The following is an 18,986-nucleotide window of genomic DNA, read 5'->3' on the forward strand; positions in this document are numbered from 1 at the left end:
AAGCTGATTTTTGAGCTCTGGGCACAATACCGCACCTGAGATTTCAGATTAAAACTGCAGAGTGGAAGGAAAGGAGGGCCTTTTTCTGCCTCCCCACTTCCAGCTACTCTCTGAAGACTGGAGAAGAGACACTCTTAAGTATATTAAGGGGATGGGAAGGACTGGACCACGTGAAAAATGAATGTAAGATTTTAGCTGCAGTTCATTTATTTTCAGCTTTGTATTATTGTTCTATAAAAAAAAAAAGTGCCTAGACATTTTGTTGTTGCACCCACAACCTAGGTTTAAGGTGCCATTTAGCTCCTAGTTTTCATATTTCAGTTTCTAACACTGCTTCGCATAGACAAAGCATATGCATATTCCAGTCATGACAAAAAGGCAAAATTTCTAGATGCCCTAAATGACTGTGTCCTAGAACAGTTGGTCACATAACCAACAAGAGGGGAGATGACTTAATCCTAAACCCAGGACCTGGTAAGAGATATAAGTGTAACTGAATTGGAAACAGTGACCATAGTACTATTAAATTCAACATAGATGTAGATGGACAATTGCCAACAAAGTCCCACCCAGTCACATTTGACTGCCAAAGAATTTTTTTGCCAAAAATGAGGTAAAAAAGAAGTTGAAGTGTTAAGACAAGAGGGTCAAATCTCTCCAGAATGCTTGGGGGTTGTTCAAAACCATAATAATAGAAGTTTAGCTAGAATATATACTGCAAATCAGGAAAAGTACCACCAGGCCTAAGAGGCTCCCTGTGTGATGAGCAGAGTTAATAAAGCTATTAAAGGCAGGAAGAGACCAAAAGGAAGAAATATTGGCAAAAGAAATCTAAGAAGACTATAAGGGATGCAGAATATGTAAGTACCGGTAAGTATTTAGCTGAAGAACAACAACAAAATAATTGCATTAGAGGCAGATGAGCAGCCAGGGAGGTGGCTGGACTTTTCAAAGACAAGGAAGTCAGAAGGATGCTAAAGGAGGAAATGAATATTGCAGAACTTTGCATATGTCTCCTCAGAGGGAGGTGTAGCGCAGATTCCTGAATGTAAAGTAGCGTCCTCAGGAAAAACAAAGTCTGAGGAACTGACGAAACTAATGGTGATAAGATACCAAGTTAGCAGACTTATAATGACAACTTGGAAACTGGCAAAGCTTAATTAATTAATTGCATATATCTTCACAGTGGAAAGAGTGGGGCAGATCCCTGTAACTAAATTAGTTCCTCAGGAAAGAATGAGGAACTTATGCAACAAAAATTCTAACACCTACTGACAATTTTAAAACTGGCAGATTTGTCCGTTCCGGAAGGCATCCACCCAAATATTCTTAAAGAACATTGTTGATCTTATAACAAATATATTCAGCTTGTCCCTAAGATCAGCCTCCACATCAAGGACTAGAAAGTGGTCAGTTTTAAAATCAGAGCAAGATGAGATATGGGAAATTACAGGCTACTTAGGTTAATATCGGGACGCGGGAGGTGCTGTGGATTAAACCACAGAGCCTAGGATTTGCCGGTTGGCGGTTCGAATCCCCGCGATGGGGTGAGCTCCCATTGCTCGGTCCCTGCTCCTGCCAACCTAGCAGTTCGAAAGCACGTCAAAGTGCAAGTAGATAAATAGGGACTGCCCTGGTGGGAAGGTAAAAGGCCTTTCTGTCGCTGCTCTGGTTCACCAGAAGCGGCTCAGTCATGCTGACCACATGACCCGGAAGCTGTACGCTGGCTCCCTTGACCAATCAAGCGAGATGAGCTCCGCAATCCCAGAGTTGGCCACGACTGGACCTAATGGTCAGGGGTCCCTTTACCTTTACCTAGGTTAATATCTGATCTGGGAAAACTGGAGGAAAACATTATTAAAGCTAAAATTACCAAAATTAACAGGGTTGGGGAAGCTGGGGCTCTCCAGTTGCTGAACATCAACTCCCATCGTCCCTTACCATTGATTGGGAGTTGAGAGTCCTCCATCTGCCGGGTCACAACTTCCTCATACCTGGCACAATGCTGTTATACAAATCTATGGTGCAATCACACTTGGGATACTGTGTGCTGTTCTGGTCACCTCACCTAAAAATAAAAAAAAGACATTGCAGAGCAGGAAAGGGTTTAGAAAGGGCAAACTAGATGGCACAACAGAGATGGCACAACTTCCCTATGACTAAAGGTTATGACATTTGGGATTTTTAGAAATTTTCATAGTTGGGGGAAAACAACTAAGGAGGGAACATGACAGAGGTGCATATGTTTATTATGCAGTACATGGGTTGTTGTGGGATGTGGGTGGCACTGTGGGTTAAACCACAGAGCCTAGAGGGCTTGCCGATCAGAAGGTCAGCGGTTCGAATACCCGCGACGGGGTGAGCTCCCGTTGCTCGGTCCCTGCTCCTGCCAACCTAGCAGTTTGAAAGCACCTCAAAGTGCAAGTAGATGAATAGGTACCGCTCCGGCGGGAAGGTAAACGGTGTTTCCATGCGCTGCTCTGGTTCGCCAGAAGTGGCTTAGTCATGCTGGCCACATGACCCGGAAGCTGTACGCCGGCTCCCTCGGCCAATAAAGTGAGATGAGTGCCGCAACCCCAGAGTCGGCCACAACTGGACCTAATGGTCAGGGGTCCCTTTACTTTACCTTTACATGGGTTGTTGGGGGTGGGTAGTACCTCTGGTGGGGGTCATGCTGTGCTTCTTCTGAGGTAGTTTATCCACCTTTAGTCCTCCCTTATCCGCCCCACACTCAGCCCTCACCTGTGGCTCCTATTATTATTACTATTATTATTATTAAATTTTATTTATACCCCGCCCTCCCCAACCAAGACTGGGCTCAGGGTGGCTAACACCGGTATAAAAACAATTGACTGAAATACAACTTAAAAACAAGATTAAAATACAACATTAAAATACAGCCTCATTTCAGTAGGAACGCAAATCAAAAACTTTTTGGGGGATGAAAACGTCAAGTCTTCACCAAGGCCAACTATCCAGACTGGTCCAACGTGGGCCAGAAAAAAGCCAGGGAAGTCCCTAAATAGGAATTCCATCACAGAAGGAAAAAGGAAGAGGGGGAGGGGATCAATTTGATTCCACCTAGAAGCTGTCAGGAGGTGACAGCAGCCACACCCAAGGAATGGCTTCGACTGGCCGGCTAAACCAAGTGAGGGTAGCTGATGGGTCTTATAAGCCCTTGGTGAGTTAGGGACTTGCCCTGCATGAGAAGACAGGCTCTGGTGGATTGAGCAGACAAGACCAACAGTGGTCAAGAAGAAGGTTTCAGTATGTGCTGTAGAGGGAAGTGAGGGGCAGAACTCTGATTCTATACCTTCGCTGCCTTGCGGGGCATCTTTTGAAGACGATAAAGCCGAAGTAAACCCTGCACAAATCCAGAGTGGAGTTCCTAAGACGGCTGGATGACACCTTGTATTCCTCCTTCCAGCAACTCCTGCAGCCAAGCTGGTACCAAATGTATCGCTCTGCTTTCCTTTGGACCACATCGGCGAAGCCGAGAGTGTGGGTCTTGTCGTCTGGGCAGCCCAGGACCTCCATACATGCCGCCCAGGGAGGTCACCTCGGTTGCTGCTAACGCATTGGCTCAACTTCACCCCCAGAGGCGCACTCCATTCTCTCTCTAGACATGCCAACGACACGGGTGTGGGGAGAAAGTAGACAGAGGAAAGAGCCAGCGCAGCATAACAGTTAAGCGTGTTGGGACGGGGACCTGGGAGGGTAATAATAATAATAATAATAATAATAATAATAATGATATTTATACCCCGCCCATCTGGCTGGGTTTCCCCAGCCACTCTGGGTGGCTTCCAACAGAACATTAAAATACAATAACCTATTAAACATTAAAAGCTTCCCTAAACAGGGCTGCCTTCAGATGTCTTCTAAAAGTTTGGTAGTTATTTTTCTCTTTGACATCTGGTGGGTGGGCGTTCCACAGGGCAGGTGCCACTACCGAGAAGGCCCTCTGCCTGGTTCCCTTTAACTTGGCTTCTCGTGGCGAGGGAACCACCAGAAGGGCCTCGGCGCTGGACCTCAGTGTCCGGGCAGAAAAATGGAGGTGGAGACGCTCCTTCAGGTATACTGGACCGAGGCCGTTTAGGGCTTTAAAGGTCAGCACCAACACTTTGAATTGTGCTTGGAAACGTACTCGGAAACGGGCAAGGGTTCGAATCCCTGCTCAGCCACGAAGCTCACCTTGGGTCAGCCTCTTAGCCCAATCTACCTCACAGGGTTGTTGTGAGGGTGAAATGGGTAGGAGGAGAAGCCCGTAGAAAATGCTGCCTTGACAGCCTTTGAAGAGAAAGGCATATAAGTACAATAAATAAATAAACATTCTTCTCCAGTCCTTTCTCATCAGACCAGAATCTGGGTCCAGCCTGTTGGAGATGCAATAGGGATAATGCTTCTCTAAAACATATGTTTTTTCATTGTCCTATATTGAAAGATTTTTGGCAGAGGGTAGCTGAAACCATCAGCAGAACCATTCGGAACAACCTCACATTTACAGAGCAAAATATCCTCTTGAATTATATACCCAGCCCATGGAACCTTACAAAAGGACAAGATGAGTGGAATCTCCACGCAAAAAGCAAAAAGACTAATCCTGATGAATTGGAAAAATAAAAATGCGGCTCCCTTCCACATCCTATCACACCATGGACGAATTTGGAATCCATTCTTACAAATACTGTAATAGGTTAAGATCTGGTGAAGTACAGTAACAATCTTGTACAGTATACAGTTTCGGGGAAGCCCCTTTATTTTTCCTTCTACACGGGTTCTGTTTCTCTTTTTATTCCTCTCTTTTATTTACGTCTCACAATGTTTAGTGCACATAGAATTATGTACTTTTTGAACTTCCAATAAAGATGTTTTTAATTTATTTTTATTTATTTTAAAGAACCTGGGACGCCAGCCAGAGACACTGAGAATCGGGGATGGAAGAATACTGTTTCTCCCCGCCGGCGCTTGCTTGCCCGGCCCGGGCTTGGGCTTCATTTTGGGCGGGAGGGCGGCCTCTTCCTCCGCTTGCCGAGCCGCGAGGGCGGAGCCAAGAGGGCGCAGCACCTGCGCAACAGAAAACTCCACGCGGCTCACGGGAGCATCTTCCAGGCGGGCAACGTCGGACAGCTGGAGCTCTCGCCTGCTGCGCGCAACTCAGGTAGCCGCGGGGGATTCCGTGTCCGAGGGGCAGCTCTTTTTTGGGCCGCGGGCCCTTTAAATCTTTCCTGCTTCGGTGGGCGAAGACTTTCGTTTTCTGTCGTCACTGCCCCCCCCCGCATCGATCCCACCTCCTCCTCTTAAAGGAGAACAGCCGCCGCTGCGTCACAGAGACGGACCTTTCTCGGGAGGACCGGCCTGACTTGAAGGTGGGAGGAAAAGGAATCCACATGGGCAAGGATGCCCTGGGGGGTGAAGTGGGGCGAAAGGCGGGGGGAGCGGAGGGAAGAGCCGGCTTTGAGTGGCATCTGTTTTTTTGGGGGGGGCGGTTGTGCTGATGCGTCCCCTGCCTCTTATGGGGGCTACTCTTTTTTACGAGGATGGGCGTGGGAAAGTAGAGCCAACTCCCAGGAGGTCCCCCTATAAAATATTTGAAGGGGACATTCCCCCGCCCCCAAGTTATGGGGAACTCCCATTCAAATGTGCCATGTCATGTGATCGATTATGCAGGGAGGGGCTTACCTGACTTTTAAACACTCCCTCGCCCCCCCCCCCAAAAAAATTATATTCAGGTTAGCACCCCGGAGCGCAATGCAGTTCAGCAGGGATGGTAACCTGAATATAATTGGGGGGGCGCGAGGGGGGTGTTAATTACGCCTAAATTACACGTGCATTATCGTCTTTATTCATAGGGTTGCCAGTTTAAACAAAATGCTCCTTTTCACAATAATATTCCATTTTTAAAAATGGATCTGGAAGGTAGCCCGTTATGGTTCCTTAGAGTCTGTCACAGCTCTGTTTCTGTGGATGTGTCTTGCTGGCCCTGGGCCTTTTTTCTCCAGCCTCTCAGAAGCGTTTATCCTTCAGCATTTTGTGCAGAGATAGTTTCCTAAATCCGAGTGAGAACCTCTGGCGACTTCTGGGTGCTGTAGCAGCTTTTCATGGAGCTTCCTAGGAGATCTTTGTATGTGGGGATTGTTCTCAAAAGCCTGCGATGTTATTATATCCATCTATCTACTTCTGTATTGCACAGGACGGATATGGTGCAGTGCCGGATTTACGTATAAGCTAAACAAGCTATAGCTTAGGGCCCCACTCTCTTGGGGCCCCCCAAAAAAATTAAAGGAAAAAAACCCTGGATGTACATTTCCAAAATATAAGTTAAAAATAAATAAAATAAAACCTACATACAGCAACAGTGTTTTGTGTTGTGTAGGCTCCTATTTGTTATGTGCAAATGGCTTTAGATACCTCTTAGGTCCATAAATTACCATATAGCATATATTCAACACAGAAAACAGCGACAATTTGTTGTTGACAAAGGACAGCTGGACATATAAAGGGCCCCATTGCCTTCAGTAGCTTAGGGCCTCATCAAACCTAAATCCGGCTCCGGGTGCACATATAAAAAGCAGTAGTCTGATCACTTTTCACCTCGTTTTTTTTATTCATTTTCTAGGAAAGGTTATCTCTTGAGAATATTTATTGCAGGGGAAGGTGTTGGTCCCACTATCAGCTTGCTGACTTCCCTGTTAATAGACTGCTTTTTACAGCAGCCTGACATGCAGCAAGTGGCGATAAAACGATGGGAAAACATTAACCTGTGTTAACTTACGTATTTCAGGCTGTTAGGACACAGCCAGAACCAATACAAGAGTAAAATAAAATAAAGTATGTAAGGGAAATGTCATGCTAACCAGGTCTCGCCAGGACAAGCAGGCAAATTCAGAATGAGCCTCAAGCTGCATTCTCTCGTTTCCTTGCTAATAATTAGATTTTGTTTTCATCCAGCCGAGTAAGTAAATAATAACTGATCATACCATGTATTCTGTATGCATTTTATTAAAACTTTAAACTAAGGTCAGCATTTTTAGCTGGTCTCCAAGAACCCATTTTGCTACCTTAGGGGTGTTTTCCTGCCTCTCTTGGCTGATGTGGAATTAAATGGCTACAACACAACCTGTACGTTTTAGAACCGCAAATATAAGGAGCGAAACGGGTCTCCAATATTGCAAGTAGGAAGCCTATTGATGATTAGCATAAAGGAAACTAGGAACATGTAGAGCAAAGCTGAAATAATGCAGGACACTGTAATTATATACATATTTTCATAGAAGTAAATTCCTTTGGGCTTGATGGCACTCACTTCTGAGTAAACATGGGTTGGGCTGCACGTACCTTTTAATTAATAAGAATCTATTAAGAGAGAGGGACGCGGGTGGCGCTGTGGCTTAAACCACAGAGCCTAGGACTTGCCGATCAGAAGGTCAGCTGTTTGAATCCTCGCGACGGGGTGAGCTCCCGTTGCTCAGTCCCTGCTCCTACCAACCTAGCAGTTCAAAAGCACACCAGTGCAAGTAGATAGATAGGTACCGTTCCGGCGGGAAGGTAAACGGCGTTTCCGTGCGCTGCTCTGGTTCACCAGAAGCGGCTTAGTCATGCTGGCCACATGACCATGGCTGTACGCCGGCTCCCTCGGCCAATAAAGCGAGATGGGCACCGCAACCCCAGAGTCGATTACAACTGGACCTAATGGTCAGGGGTACCTTTACCTTTATTAAGAGAGAGGTAAATACTGTGCAGTGGAAGTTAAGTAAAGACTCTGGTTGGTTCAATAATGTTGAAAATGTTGAAAGCGAGCTTACACTTTCTTATCTCAGTTAATAATCCAACCACAGCATTCTGCACTAGCTGTGCACCTTCAAAGGCAGCCCAATACCTTGCAATAGTCTAACTTGGAGTATCAGAGCATAGACAACTGAGGCCAGACTGTCCCTGTGGCAACTGAATTTCCAGCTGATGGGCAGCTCTAGAACTTGTGTTGTCTGGTGCAAATCCTGTCTGACTTTTCCTGTTGTATGTAGGTATTGGGAAGATGCTGCTGTCCAAACCCAGCAGGAATGGCTTCTGCATCCTTCATAGAACACACTGGTAAGGAGCATGGACTATTTACATCAACCATGTGTTTCTTGTGAAAGGACATTTTGATCTTTAACTTGCTATCCAAGGTGGACATCTTTCCTTTCTGTTTTGACCTCATAAAATCCTGACATGGACTCAAAAAGCTGCTGCCTGTCCTGTGGGGTTTTTGGCAAATGAGTCAGGCCAAAAAATTGCGAAAGTAAATAAAAAACAATACTGTTTTTATTGGAACAATTGGCAAATAGAGGGCAAGCTCCGAAGCGCATAGGGCTCTTCTCTAGGGTAAGGAAGGCTTAGAGACAATATAGCAGGAAAAGCTCTAGTGTGGAAAGTTGTTAAGTTTCTTAGGAAAGAAAATGCCAGGGCTAGCATTCCTTCTTCAGATTGTTTCTTGGTCCTAAAGAAAAGCAAAGAGGTTGAAAGGGGAAACCAAGTTTCCAACACACACAGGGAGAAAAGGCTTCTGTAGTAAAAAAAAATGCTGTATTTTTACTAATAAAAGTTCATGTCAAGCTAAGGCCTTTTTGCTATTCCTCCCTCTCTAGCTCTACTCTATAATTTCCACTCACATTGGCAATTTAAACCCCCATCCAGTCACATCCTACCAAGTCTCTTCCTTTCTAGCAGGCAGTATTGCTTCTGTGGCCTAAAAGGAAGCGAAAAGACCTTGCGAAAAGACCTTACCTGAACTTTCCTAAAGAGCCTTTCCAGAGTATTTGTTTTGGCTCCTTACCCAGTTCTATATGGCCTCTAATCTTATCTCCAAGTGCATCACTTCCCTTTCAATGTGACTTCTGCTTCTATGATCCTAGGCAAAGGATCTAGGTAGGGAGACTCCTTTTATTAGGTTTATAATTCCCTCTACCTTGCCTTGAGTGGAGGCAGGAGTTAAAGGTTAATCACCAGTTGACCTGAGTGGAAATAGGCTACCTATGCTCTTGGTGTCTAGAAATCCCAGCAAAAAAATGTAATTATCTCAGTCTCACAGGGTGGGGGGTTATTTTTTGGGTGTGTTTTTTTTTAAAGTCTGTGAATTCAAAATGTGGGATGATATTCAACTAAATAGTTGTGCTAGCGCATGGATTAGCTGTAGCACAATGGGATTTCTACCTTCTCCCCACTCTGCCCCCCCCCAGCGCCATCACCTTCTTGGAGACCAGCCATCACCAAACCTGCTACAAAGGGTTAGGGGGAACCCCCAGATCAGATTTAGGGGGTGCGCAGAAGAAGAAGAGGTGGAGAATGTTCCAAATTCTTCTTCTGGACAGAACGTTTTGCTTAGCACAACGTTGAGGACAACCCTTGGGATTTATTTCTATTGAGAAAAATGTTTAGGCTGCTTAATTATAAAATTTCCTAGGGTGTACACACAATATTATCAGTAAAACACATATAGAATCAGAACATGGATTCCTATAGAATATAGAATCAGAAAAACTGTTTGAAGCAAAAAATACATAGATAAATGATATGTCTGGGTAGGTTTTCCGCAATGAAAAAATCAGCAGGCATCTAAAACATGGTGGCGAGGATACCTGCCTAATGAATTGCTGGGGGGGGGGTAAAGGAGGCGAATTTGGGAAGTATATGAATGTTGCAGTTTCTGTGAGGGTAGCAGCTGAGGACAATGATCAAGTAGCTTTGCGGGGTGCTGATAATCTCCCCCACAGGAATCGCCATCCTGTTCTGACTCTCTTAAGAGAAGTGGCAGGCCTGTTTTTATAAACGATTACCATAAGGCTCTGGAAAGCTTCCTTATTTTATATGTCAGGTCTGGAATTTGCCAGATAACACGCTGCAGGTTGCAATTGCAGGCACACACTCTGCTTTAAAAAAGAGCGAAAGGCACCTTTGCCAAGGAGTTAAGAATGGCAGCCTGGAAGCAGAACAAACTGCACTCATTTTCCTTTCTGCTTTGGCAAACATTTCCTAGGTTACTGGCCCACAGTCTTTCTTTAGGGAAGTTTAGGAAAGTTTTTATTGTTTGATCTTTTATTGTGTTTTTAATAGCCTGTTGGAAGCCACCCAGAGTGGCTGGAGAGGCCCGGCCAGATGGGCGGGTCATAAGTAATTAATAATCATCATCATCATCATCTTTGTTAAGTTCCCTCCCTGTGTGTGAAGTGGGGAATATTGCGTTTGTCAGGCAAGGGTGCTCTTAAGGGAAGGTACAGATTCCTTTGATTATGTTGTTCGGATCCTGGAAGACAGACTCTGTGCTGCCATAGCAAATTATCTCTTTTCCACCTTTGTCCCGCTCTGCAACTTATTTCTGCATCTTCTTCCCGTGTCCTCTTCCTGTATGTCTCTTAAGCCTGCAGGTAATGACACTGCATAAAACTACAGAATCATAGAACAGTGTTGTTTAACACGTCCGAAGTATATGCTGTAGATATCTTCTCTTCTAAGGTTTTGGCCTGCTTTGGTTACAGGTTGAGAGAGATGCCTTGGAGGCTCCACCCTCCAGCCTGCATGGCTTGGACAACCTCCCGCAACCATGGCACTTGGAACGATGCTGGCAGCACAAGGCGCAGGGTCATGGTAGCAGCAGGGGCCGGGCTGGGCCTAGGCACCATCTTGGCTTATGGAGATCACCGTCGGCGGGTGAGTGGGGCCGCTTGGGGAAGTGGGATGTGTAGTGGGTGTTAGAAAATTCCATTCCACCTTTAGTTGCAGACATGGAATTGTTGCATGTCACATGTCTGTTTACATACCAGCACAGCTTGCTGGGAACTTCCGTTGCATGTATAGCTTTTGCTCTTTCCCTGTCTCTCAGAGAAAACAAAGAGAGAGACAACATGTTTCTTTGTCCTGATTTATGATTAATAAATCCATAGTTGTAGTATGCTTCCACAAACCTCACGCCTATTCTGTGTGTGCAGTTCGCTCTGCTGACATAGTGTGCCCTGGCTTTAAAGCCTGGGTCGCTGATACACGTCGGAGCAGAGGCCGATGGGTCTTTGCAGCGGGACGGCTGGAAGGAGACGACCCAGCTGGGGCTAGCCAGCTGGCCTTGCGACCCTCTGCATGCCGACAGTAGGATGTGAAGAAAGGAAGAGCTAAACGTTGAGAGCTGGGCTGTTGTAAAAAAAAAAAAAGGACTTGGCACTGTGCCTGAACTTAAACTTGCAAGCAGCAAGGTGGGAGATGATAAACGTAAGACTGACACCCCCACTTGCAGCTCCCAGAAAATGGTACTCCTGGGCTTATTGCCTCCAGCAGTGGAGATATAATGTAGACATTATAGCTTGTACAGTCATTCCTCGGGTTGAAGTTGCTTCAGGTTGAGCGCTTTCGGGTTGCCCTCTGCAGAGACCCAGAAGTAACGGAACGCGTTACTTCTGGGTTTCGCCGCTTGCGCATGAGCAGACGGTCAAAATGACGTCATGTGCGGAAGCGACGAATCACCAGACGCAGGTTGCATTCGCTTCAGGATGTGAACGGGGCTCCGGAATGGATCCCGTTCGTATCCAGAGGTACCACTGTAGTCCATTGATCCTCCATTAATTTACCTCATCCTCTTTGAAAGTCATGGAGGTTAATGACCATCACTAGGCCTTATGAAAACAAACTCCTGGATATAGCAATGTCTGAGTGTCTCACCAGACCCAGGAGGCGTTGTTAAAGGCTTAACAAATAGAGACGCCTCCCGAGAAACGTGAACCCCTTTCTTTAACAATGTTAATGACCAAAATCAAGACCTTCTTATACTAACTGCTCAATATTCTCAGTGGAGGGGCTACTTTAAGTAATATGTTTGAATGTGTAAGTGTATGTCTAGAGACAATGGATAAAACACACACTCTTAGATGTACTGCTGTTTCGTGGTGATTGTGTTTGTTTTTATTTAAAAACCAATTAAAAGTTGCTTAAGAAAAGGAAACAAACTCCATAGTTCAACTGTGGTTTGACAGGTTTCTCGTGTAAATAAGTGGGGCTCTTTGATCACGGCAGAAGAGTGCTAAGGACTGCAAAAAGCCCCTTGTTTCTCCTTTCTTAATGGCTTTCCCCTCTTGCTTCCTAACAGGCAGCTGAGCCTGAGACTACAGCGCCCGCAGCTGCACCCCCATTTCCGGTCTTTACTCGGAAGGAGGTGGCTCACCACAACAGTGAAGCGAACCGGGTGTGGGTGACCTATGGCAGCGACGTTTTTGACATCACAGACTTCGTAGAGGTACATCCTGGAGGCAAAAGTAAGATCCTCCTGGCGGCGGGGGGTGCTCTGGAACCGTTCTGGGCCCTCTACGCCATGCACAAGCAGGAACATGTGCTGGAGATCCTCCGTGGGTACAAAGTGGGGGAGCTGAGCCCTGAGGAGCCTCCGCAGCCAAGCCCGGAAGACCCATACGCCGAGGATCCCCAGCGGCACCCCGCCCTGCGGATCAACACCTTGAAGCCCTTCAATGCAGAGCCCCCCCCGGAGCTGATTGCCGAGAACTACCTGACTCCCAACGCACTCTTCTTCAAGCGCAACCACTTCCCCGTGCCCGTGGTGGACCCCGCCACCTACCGGCTGCAAGTACAGAGTTCCGGCGGGCGGACGATGTCCCTATCCCTACAAGAGCTGAAGAGGAGATTCCCCAAGCACGAGGTGACCGCCACCTTGCAGTGCGCCGGCAATCGCCGGGCCGAGATGAATGCGATCAAGAACACCAACCGGCTGGGCTGGGGCGTTGGGGCCATAAGTAACGCACACTGGGGTGGGGCCCTGCTTCGGGATGTCCTGGCGGAAGCCGGGTACAAACCCAGCGACAAGGGGCACGTCTGTTTTGAGGGACTGGACAAGGATCAGAGCGGCACAGTTTACGGGGCCTCCATCCCTTTCAAGAAGGCCATGAGTCCTGACGGGGACGTCCTCTTGGCTTATGAGATGAACGGGGAGGAGTTGCCCCGGGACAACGGCTTCCCCCTCCGAGTCATTGTGCCGGGGATAGTCGGCGCTCGTAATGTCAAGTGGCTGGCCCGGATCACGGTGGGCCCGGAAGAAAGCCAGAGCCACTGGCAGCAGAAGGACTACAAAGGATTCTCCCCTTCCGTGACGTGGGACAACGTGGACTTCTCCAGCGCCCCTGCCATCCAAGATATGCCCGTGCAGTCGGCAATCACCGAGCCGGGCCCAGGTGCCTGCATTTGCCCCGGGGAGCTCACAGTGAAGGGCTATGCTTGGAGCGGAGGGGGGCGAAGGGTGATCCGCGTTGATGTTTCGCTGGATGGTGGGAAGAGCTGGCACGTGGCCAAGCTCACTGGGAAGGAGCAGCTGCCTGGTCGAGCCTGGGCGTGGCAGCTGTGGCAGCTGGATGCCTGCGTGCCCGAAGGCACCAAAGAGCTGGACATTGTCTGCAAGGCTGTGGATGCCAGCTATAACGACCAGCCCAACACAGTGGCGCCCATCTGGAACATTTTGGGAGTGCTCAACAGCGCGTGGCATCGGGTCCACATCAGTGTGGGCGAGGAGTAAGAGGCTGAGCCGTGCCTCGTTGCCTGAAAGAAACAAAGGGTCTTAGATTGCGATTCTGCTCCTTCTTTCTTCCAAGAGTACGTTTGCCTACATCCTCTTGGAGAAGAGATTTAGCATTTGTTGTCACTCGGTAGCTGCCGCCGAGCTACAGCTTCCATCATTCCTGACCATCGACTTTGCTGGCTGGGACTGAAAGGAGTTGTAGCCCAGCGACAGCTGGAGGTCACCACCTTGGCAAGCCCCGTTTAAGATGAAGGCCCTTTTACTACCTCTTCTCTATTTTCTCTGTCTTTTAAGGAAGCCCTTCTGCTGCCCTTTAGAATTCCTTATGCGTTTGTTTCTCGAGAGGCGAATGCGTACAACCTTCACTGAGTTGCCTTTGTTATCTCCTGCACTCTGCTCCTCCTCCTCAGGATTGCTTTCTCATGGTTCTTGCCGCCGTTACAAGAGCTGTTCCCTCATTCCCTGCCCCTGCTCAGAAGACACGGTCGTGGATGACCAGATGAAAAAGGAGGACAGAAATCTCGACTCTTTTGAAGAGGCGATTTCAGCAGCTGTTTACACGTTACAGGAGCCCTTTGCGTCCAGCAATCTAGCACAGTTTTCTATCTGTAAGGAAAGGGGTCTGACAATCGCTTTTGTGAAACACTTAACTCCTGTCCTGGCAGGACTAAAAACACAGAGAGAATGGCTACTCTGTTTGCACATAAGAATGAGATTGGGAATAAAGGTAGTTTGCTCACATATGGGAATTCAGGTTTAGGAAAACAGCATACAAAACAGAGGCATTGTGTGTTTGTGTGTACACCAAAACTAAATTTGAATGCTTTGGGTTTCCTGAAACAGTAGTTGTAGGGCAGATTGCACCTGGTCATATGGGGAGCTTAGATTTATGTGTGTGTGTGTGTCCAAGGAATTGGCTTTCTCCATGGGCATTTATCTCCTCCCATTAACACTTTGTGCCTTCTCTATATATGTGTGTGTGTTAGTGTATTTTATTTTTTTTGGGGGGGGGAGGTGTTAGCCATGAAGCATTAAAATAACATCACAAACTTGCAGGAAAACAGTCATAGGTAAAACAGTGTAACATTTAGTTTAATTTCAGGACTTTTTTTTTAACACCCACTTTTTGGAAAAGAAGAAAAAAAAGCCCTGGGAAAACATTAAAGCTTTTTTAACCTGCTGCCCAAAATATTGTAATGTGGGCAGGGCACCACCAAGAAGCACCAGTGCTTTTGAACTGTGTCTGGAAATGTACTGGGAGCCAGTGCTGTGCATTTCATTGTGTACCACCACCCACCCCGTCCAAAATTAGGTGTGTGTCCCCCCCACCGCCATTGCTGATCTTTCTCATCAGATCAGGACATCATAGCTGCACCTCTTTTCTTTTTGCAACCTGTGCTTGTTCAGGGCACTGCCAGCACCTCCCACAATAAGTGCCTGGAGAGATTTTTCCATTGTAGATTTGTGAGTTTACGTGACACTCACTGTACTCTTGGTACCCCAGCATTTTCTGCCAGTTCTTGCTCTGACGTTTCAGGGTGGGGATGGAAAACTTCGCCATGGATGGTTTTGGGTGAGTCTCCGACCTGCCCTCCCCAAGTATCTGAAGTGGTAATTGGAGGCCGGATTTGGAGAGCTTTGGGGAAATTAATCACATTCCAGACTGGAAACTCTGCCTACTAGCTTGTAAGCATTCCCCCCCCCCTTTACAACACTTGCCAAGCTTCAAGAATCCGGTTTAGAGGGGTTAGGAAAAGCTTTCATCACACTATAAAAGACTTCTGTATCTATTCAGGGTTTTTGTCCTTGTTTTAATTTGCTGCTTCCCTCTGCTGGCCATGGTGGAAAATGTATTAATCTCATTCGTTTTTTCTACTTTGCCTAGAGTTTCCATGATGACCTGTTTGAGGCAGTGTACAAAAATGCTAAGGGATTCCTTCACCTCCTCCCTTCCACTAGTGCTGAAGGATTGCATATGGGGTGGGGCAGGCAAGAGGATTTAATGGGTTGAATCCTGTCCATGTGCCTTCATCTCACTGTATGGTTCCAGGAGATTCTCTTCCATAGCTCCAGGTCCTGTTAACTCTTTAACAAAAGTAAGACAATGGGGTGGTTGGTTTGGAACTACAACATGATTCAAATGGTGCTGGGTTACAGCCAGAAAATCAGGATATGCATGTACACCAGGGATCTCCCATGTTGCTGGGTTTCAACTCCCATCATCCCTCACCATTGGCCAAGCTGGCAGGGGCTGATGGGAGGTGGAGTTCAGCCACATCTGGAGGACCACAAGTTCTCCATCCCTGGCACTGTGCACAAAGCGCTTCCTGGGTAAGTCCCAGTCAGCCCAAGAGAGGAGGGTGACACCTGTTGGTTTGGAAGGCAAATTGGCTATTCAAGACTGCAAGGAGCTGGTGAGTGCCTGTTCTGTCACCCCTGCTTGTGGTAAAGGTAAAGGGACCCCTGACCATTAGGTCCAGTCGTGACCAACTCTGGGGTTGCGGTGCTCATCTCGCTTTATTGGCCGAGGGAGCTGGCGTACAGCTTCCGGGTCATGTGGCCAGCATGACTAAGCTGCTTCTGGAAAACCAGAGCAGCGCACGGAAACTCCGTTTTCCTTCCCGCTGGAGCGGTACCTATTTATCTACTTGCACTTTGACGTGCTTTCGAACTGCGAGGTTGGCAGGAGCTGGGACTGAGCAACGAGAGCTCACCCCGTCGCAGGGATTCGAACCGCCGACCTTCTGATTGGCAAATCCTAGGCTCTGTGGTTTAACCCACAGCGCCACCCGCGTCCCTCCCACTTGTGGTAACAAACTTCAAAGTGTGTGTGTGTGTGTGTGTGTGGAGCCTTATCAGGATCTGCCTCACAAGCCAAATTTGACAGGTGGGGCTGACCAAATGCCAAATCACCTGACATCACAAACAACATTTCAGGGCTTTGAACTCTAGATTCGGCTTCAAAGCACCTCACTGGTAGCAAGGCACTGCTAAAGCGAAGATTTAGCACTTGGCTGCCTCTGAGGTTATTTGAAGTCCCAACATGGGGACTTCAAAGCGTAGCCAACCTGAGTAGGATTTAACTCCCCCCTCCGCAGGGATTAAATCCTGCTCAGTTTGGCAGGATTCAATGCAAACCCCTTCTTGATTCGGGAAGGGATTTGCATATAAACCATTGCTAAGCAAAGGGAAACGCCTGGCACTTTTAGCAGGGGTTTCCCTCCTTAGTGCACACAGAAAACATTAGCGATAAGAGAGCCAATGGGAACTCGTCACAGGCTGCCTATAGTCAAGTTGAAGTTTATATGTTACAACAGTTGGCTTGCAACCTCTCCCTAGCCTTGCTGTTCTGCTTTATCCCAAATTTATCGGGTGAAGTTTTCCACCCACTTAAGAGCAAGACTTGAGAACTCTGAGCTGTCAGGCATAAGATGGAAAGCAAGCCCGAGCAGTCTGTTTGAAAAATGGTCATCAGCAGGCTGGTTTCCTAGAGCAGGTGTAAAGTGTGTTCTGAGTAGGTGGAGGAACCTCTCTGACTTTTGCGTGGCTGGAATGTAGCCCAGTGTTTCCCAGACTTGGCTCTCCAGCTGTTTGTGGACTACAGTTCCCATCATCCTTGACCTGCTAGTTAGAGATGATGGGAGTTGTAGTCCAACAACTGCGGGAGATTTAAGTTTAGGAAACCCTGATGTAGCCTACTGTACAAAAGTAAGAGCTACATCCAATGATCCGCCCAGATTTGCCTCTGGCCCACCCCACCACTGGCAAGCACCCCTCCCCTCAAAGGCTGTACACAAGGGAACATGCCCTTAAGCTGAAAAGGCTTCCCCTTTTGCATGGGGAAGGAATGAGTAGTTCTTAAAACCAGATACCTTTTAAGATCTCCACACTGCACAGGGGAAACTATAACATTTTTTTACTGTGTAATGGCTCCTTCTGCTCTGTCCTTATTTGAAAGCTGATGAGTGTGATAAAATATTGCATTTGTTCTGTTAATTTTGCATAGGGTAAGAATCTATATTTTCCAATAGTCCTTAATAAACGCTCCGGATTTTATCTCTCTTCTTTTTGTTTCCACCTGTGTTATGTACATCTCTTCTTCCTTGCTTGTAAGGTTATATGCAGGTCCATCTCTTGCTCTGCTTTTGAACTTCAGACATAAAAGCCTGGGATAAATTAACAATGCTGCATTTGAGAATTCCACGCCCAATGGGAACCACCTGTAATCTGAAACACTCTAATTTGAGGTACATCCGCTTAATTTCAGGGGAACGTGCCTTCAGTCTGCAGTGTATATTCTTATTAGTTTAATTTATACTCTGCTCATGCGACAGGCCCCAGTTATGGAAACCACAGCCATAATTATATAATTATTGGGGGTGCTGTAGCACTATATTTCCTGCATCACCAGGGGATTGGACTAGATTATATCTTAACAACCCATCCACCTTTCTGATTCCATAAAAATCAGTATATGTACTTTGGTAACTGCTTGAGTGGGATTCATCTGAAGATGAATGGGAGCTCCCTGTGCAAGGACTTGCAATGGAGCCTTCTCCCCCTGTGCCCCCCCTGAAATTGGCTTGGGGGTGTCATGAGGGGTGATTGTTCCATCTGGTATGCTGAAATGCTTGCACAGAAGGAATATTCAGCATAGTACAATGTCACACTGGCTCTATTAGGTGTACCGTATGTCAGTTGGCAGATTGCTTATAACTTAATTAATTTACATTTCCTCTCGACTGTTAAATTTGTCAGCTGACCCCATTGGGGTCTCCTTTGCAGGGATCCCCATAACTGGAAGCTTTCTATCTTATTCTTGTCCGGACAATCTGATGTTTGCTTCTCACAATGGTGAGTTAGATGCCACTAGGATGCAGTCAGGGCACGATGAGGACAATAGCCAGCTTCCTTATTTGCTCCCCCAGTAACTCGTATTCAGTAGCATACCAGTGGTAAAAGTCAGCTGGTTCTTTGACAAGGTTGTAGTGGGCCTGACCAGGATCTAGTGGCATATCAAGGGTGAGAGGATAGCCTTGAATGCAACACAGGGCTGGAATCCAGTGACTCTAACCTGATTTAGATTGTTGCTGACAACCTCAAGTCTAAGTCAGCAAGCTTGCAGCAACGCAAAAGCCTCAACTTGAGCAGTGCTGAGCTAAACATAAAATCGGATGGAACATAACGCTACTGAATAAAGTTTCCTAGTGGGCTCTTGCAAGGGGAGCTGGGTAAGTGTTGAAGTAGATGATGAGGGAATTGCTTCTGCTCATAACATTTACCACCCCCCACAAGGACAAGTTTTGCAGGTTCGTGCCTATGGATTAATTATAATGAAAATAATAATGATTGCCTAAGTAAATGAGGGGTGGTATGCCACAATTTTGAGGACAAGGGTGATTTTGTTCCCTGACCAGCATTATTAGATGGTGTGTTGTGTTTG

General features: G+C 46.9%; 1 protein-coding gene across 1 annotated transcript; it reads left to right on the top strand.

Annotated features, from left to right (window-relative positions):
- Nucleotides 1–5,064: 5,064 nt before the first annotated feature.
- SUOX (sulfite oxidase) lies at nucleotides 5,065–17,599 on the top strand. The gene is made up of 4 exons (XM_081849735.1): nucleotides 5,065–5,369; nucleotides 8,025–8,091; nucleotides 10,515–10,686; nucleotides 12,110–17,599. The coding sequence occupies exons 2-4, from the start codon at nucleotides 8,036–8,038 to the stop codon at nucleotides 13,538–13,540; spliced, it is 1,659 nt and encodes a 552-aa protein (XP_081705861.1). The 5' UTR covers nucleotides 5,065–5,369; nucleotides 8,025–8,035; the 3' UTR covers nucleotides 13,541–17,599.
- The last annotated feature ends 1,387 nt before the right edge of the window (nucleotides 17,600–18,986 follow it).

This window comes from Podarcis erhardii (assembly GCF_964252035.2).
Source record: "Podarcis erhardii genome assembly, chromosome: 2".
NCBI classification, from domain to species: Eukaryota; Metazoa; Chordata; class Lepidosauria; order Squamata; family Lacertidae; genus Podarcis; species Podarcis erhardii.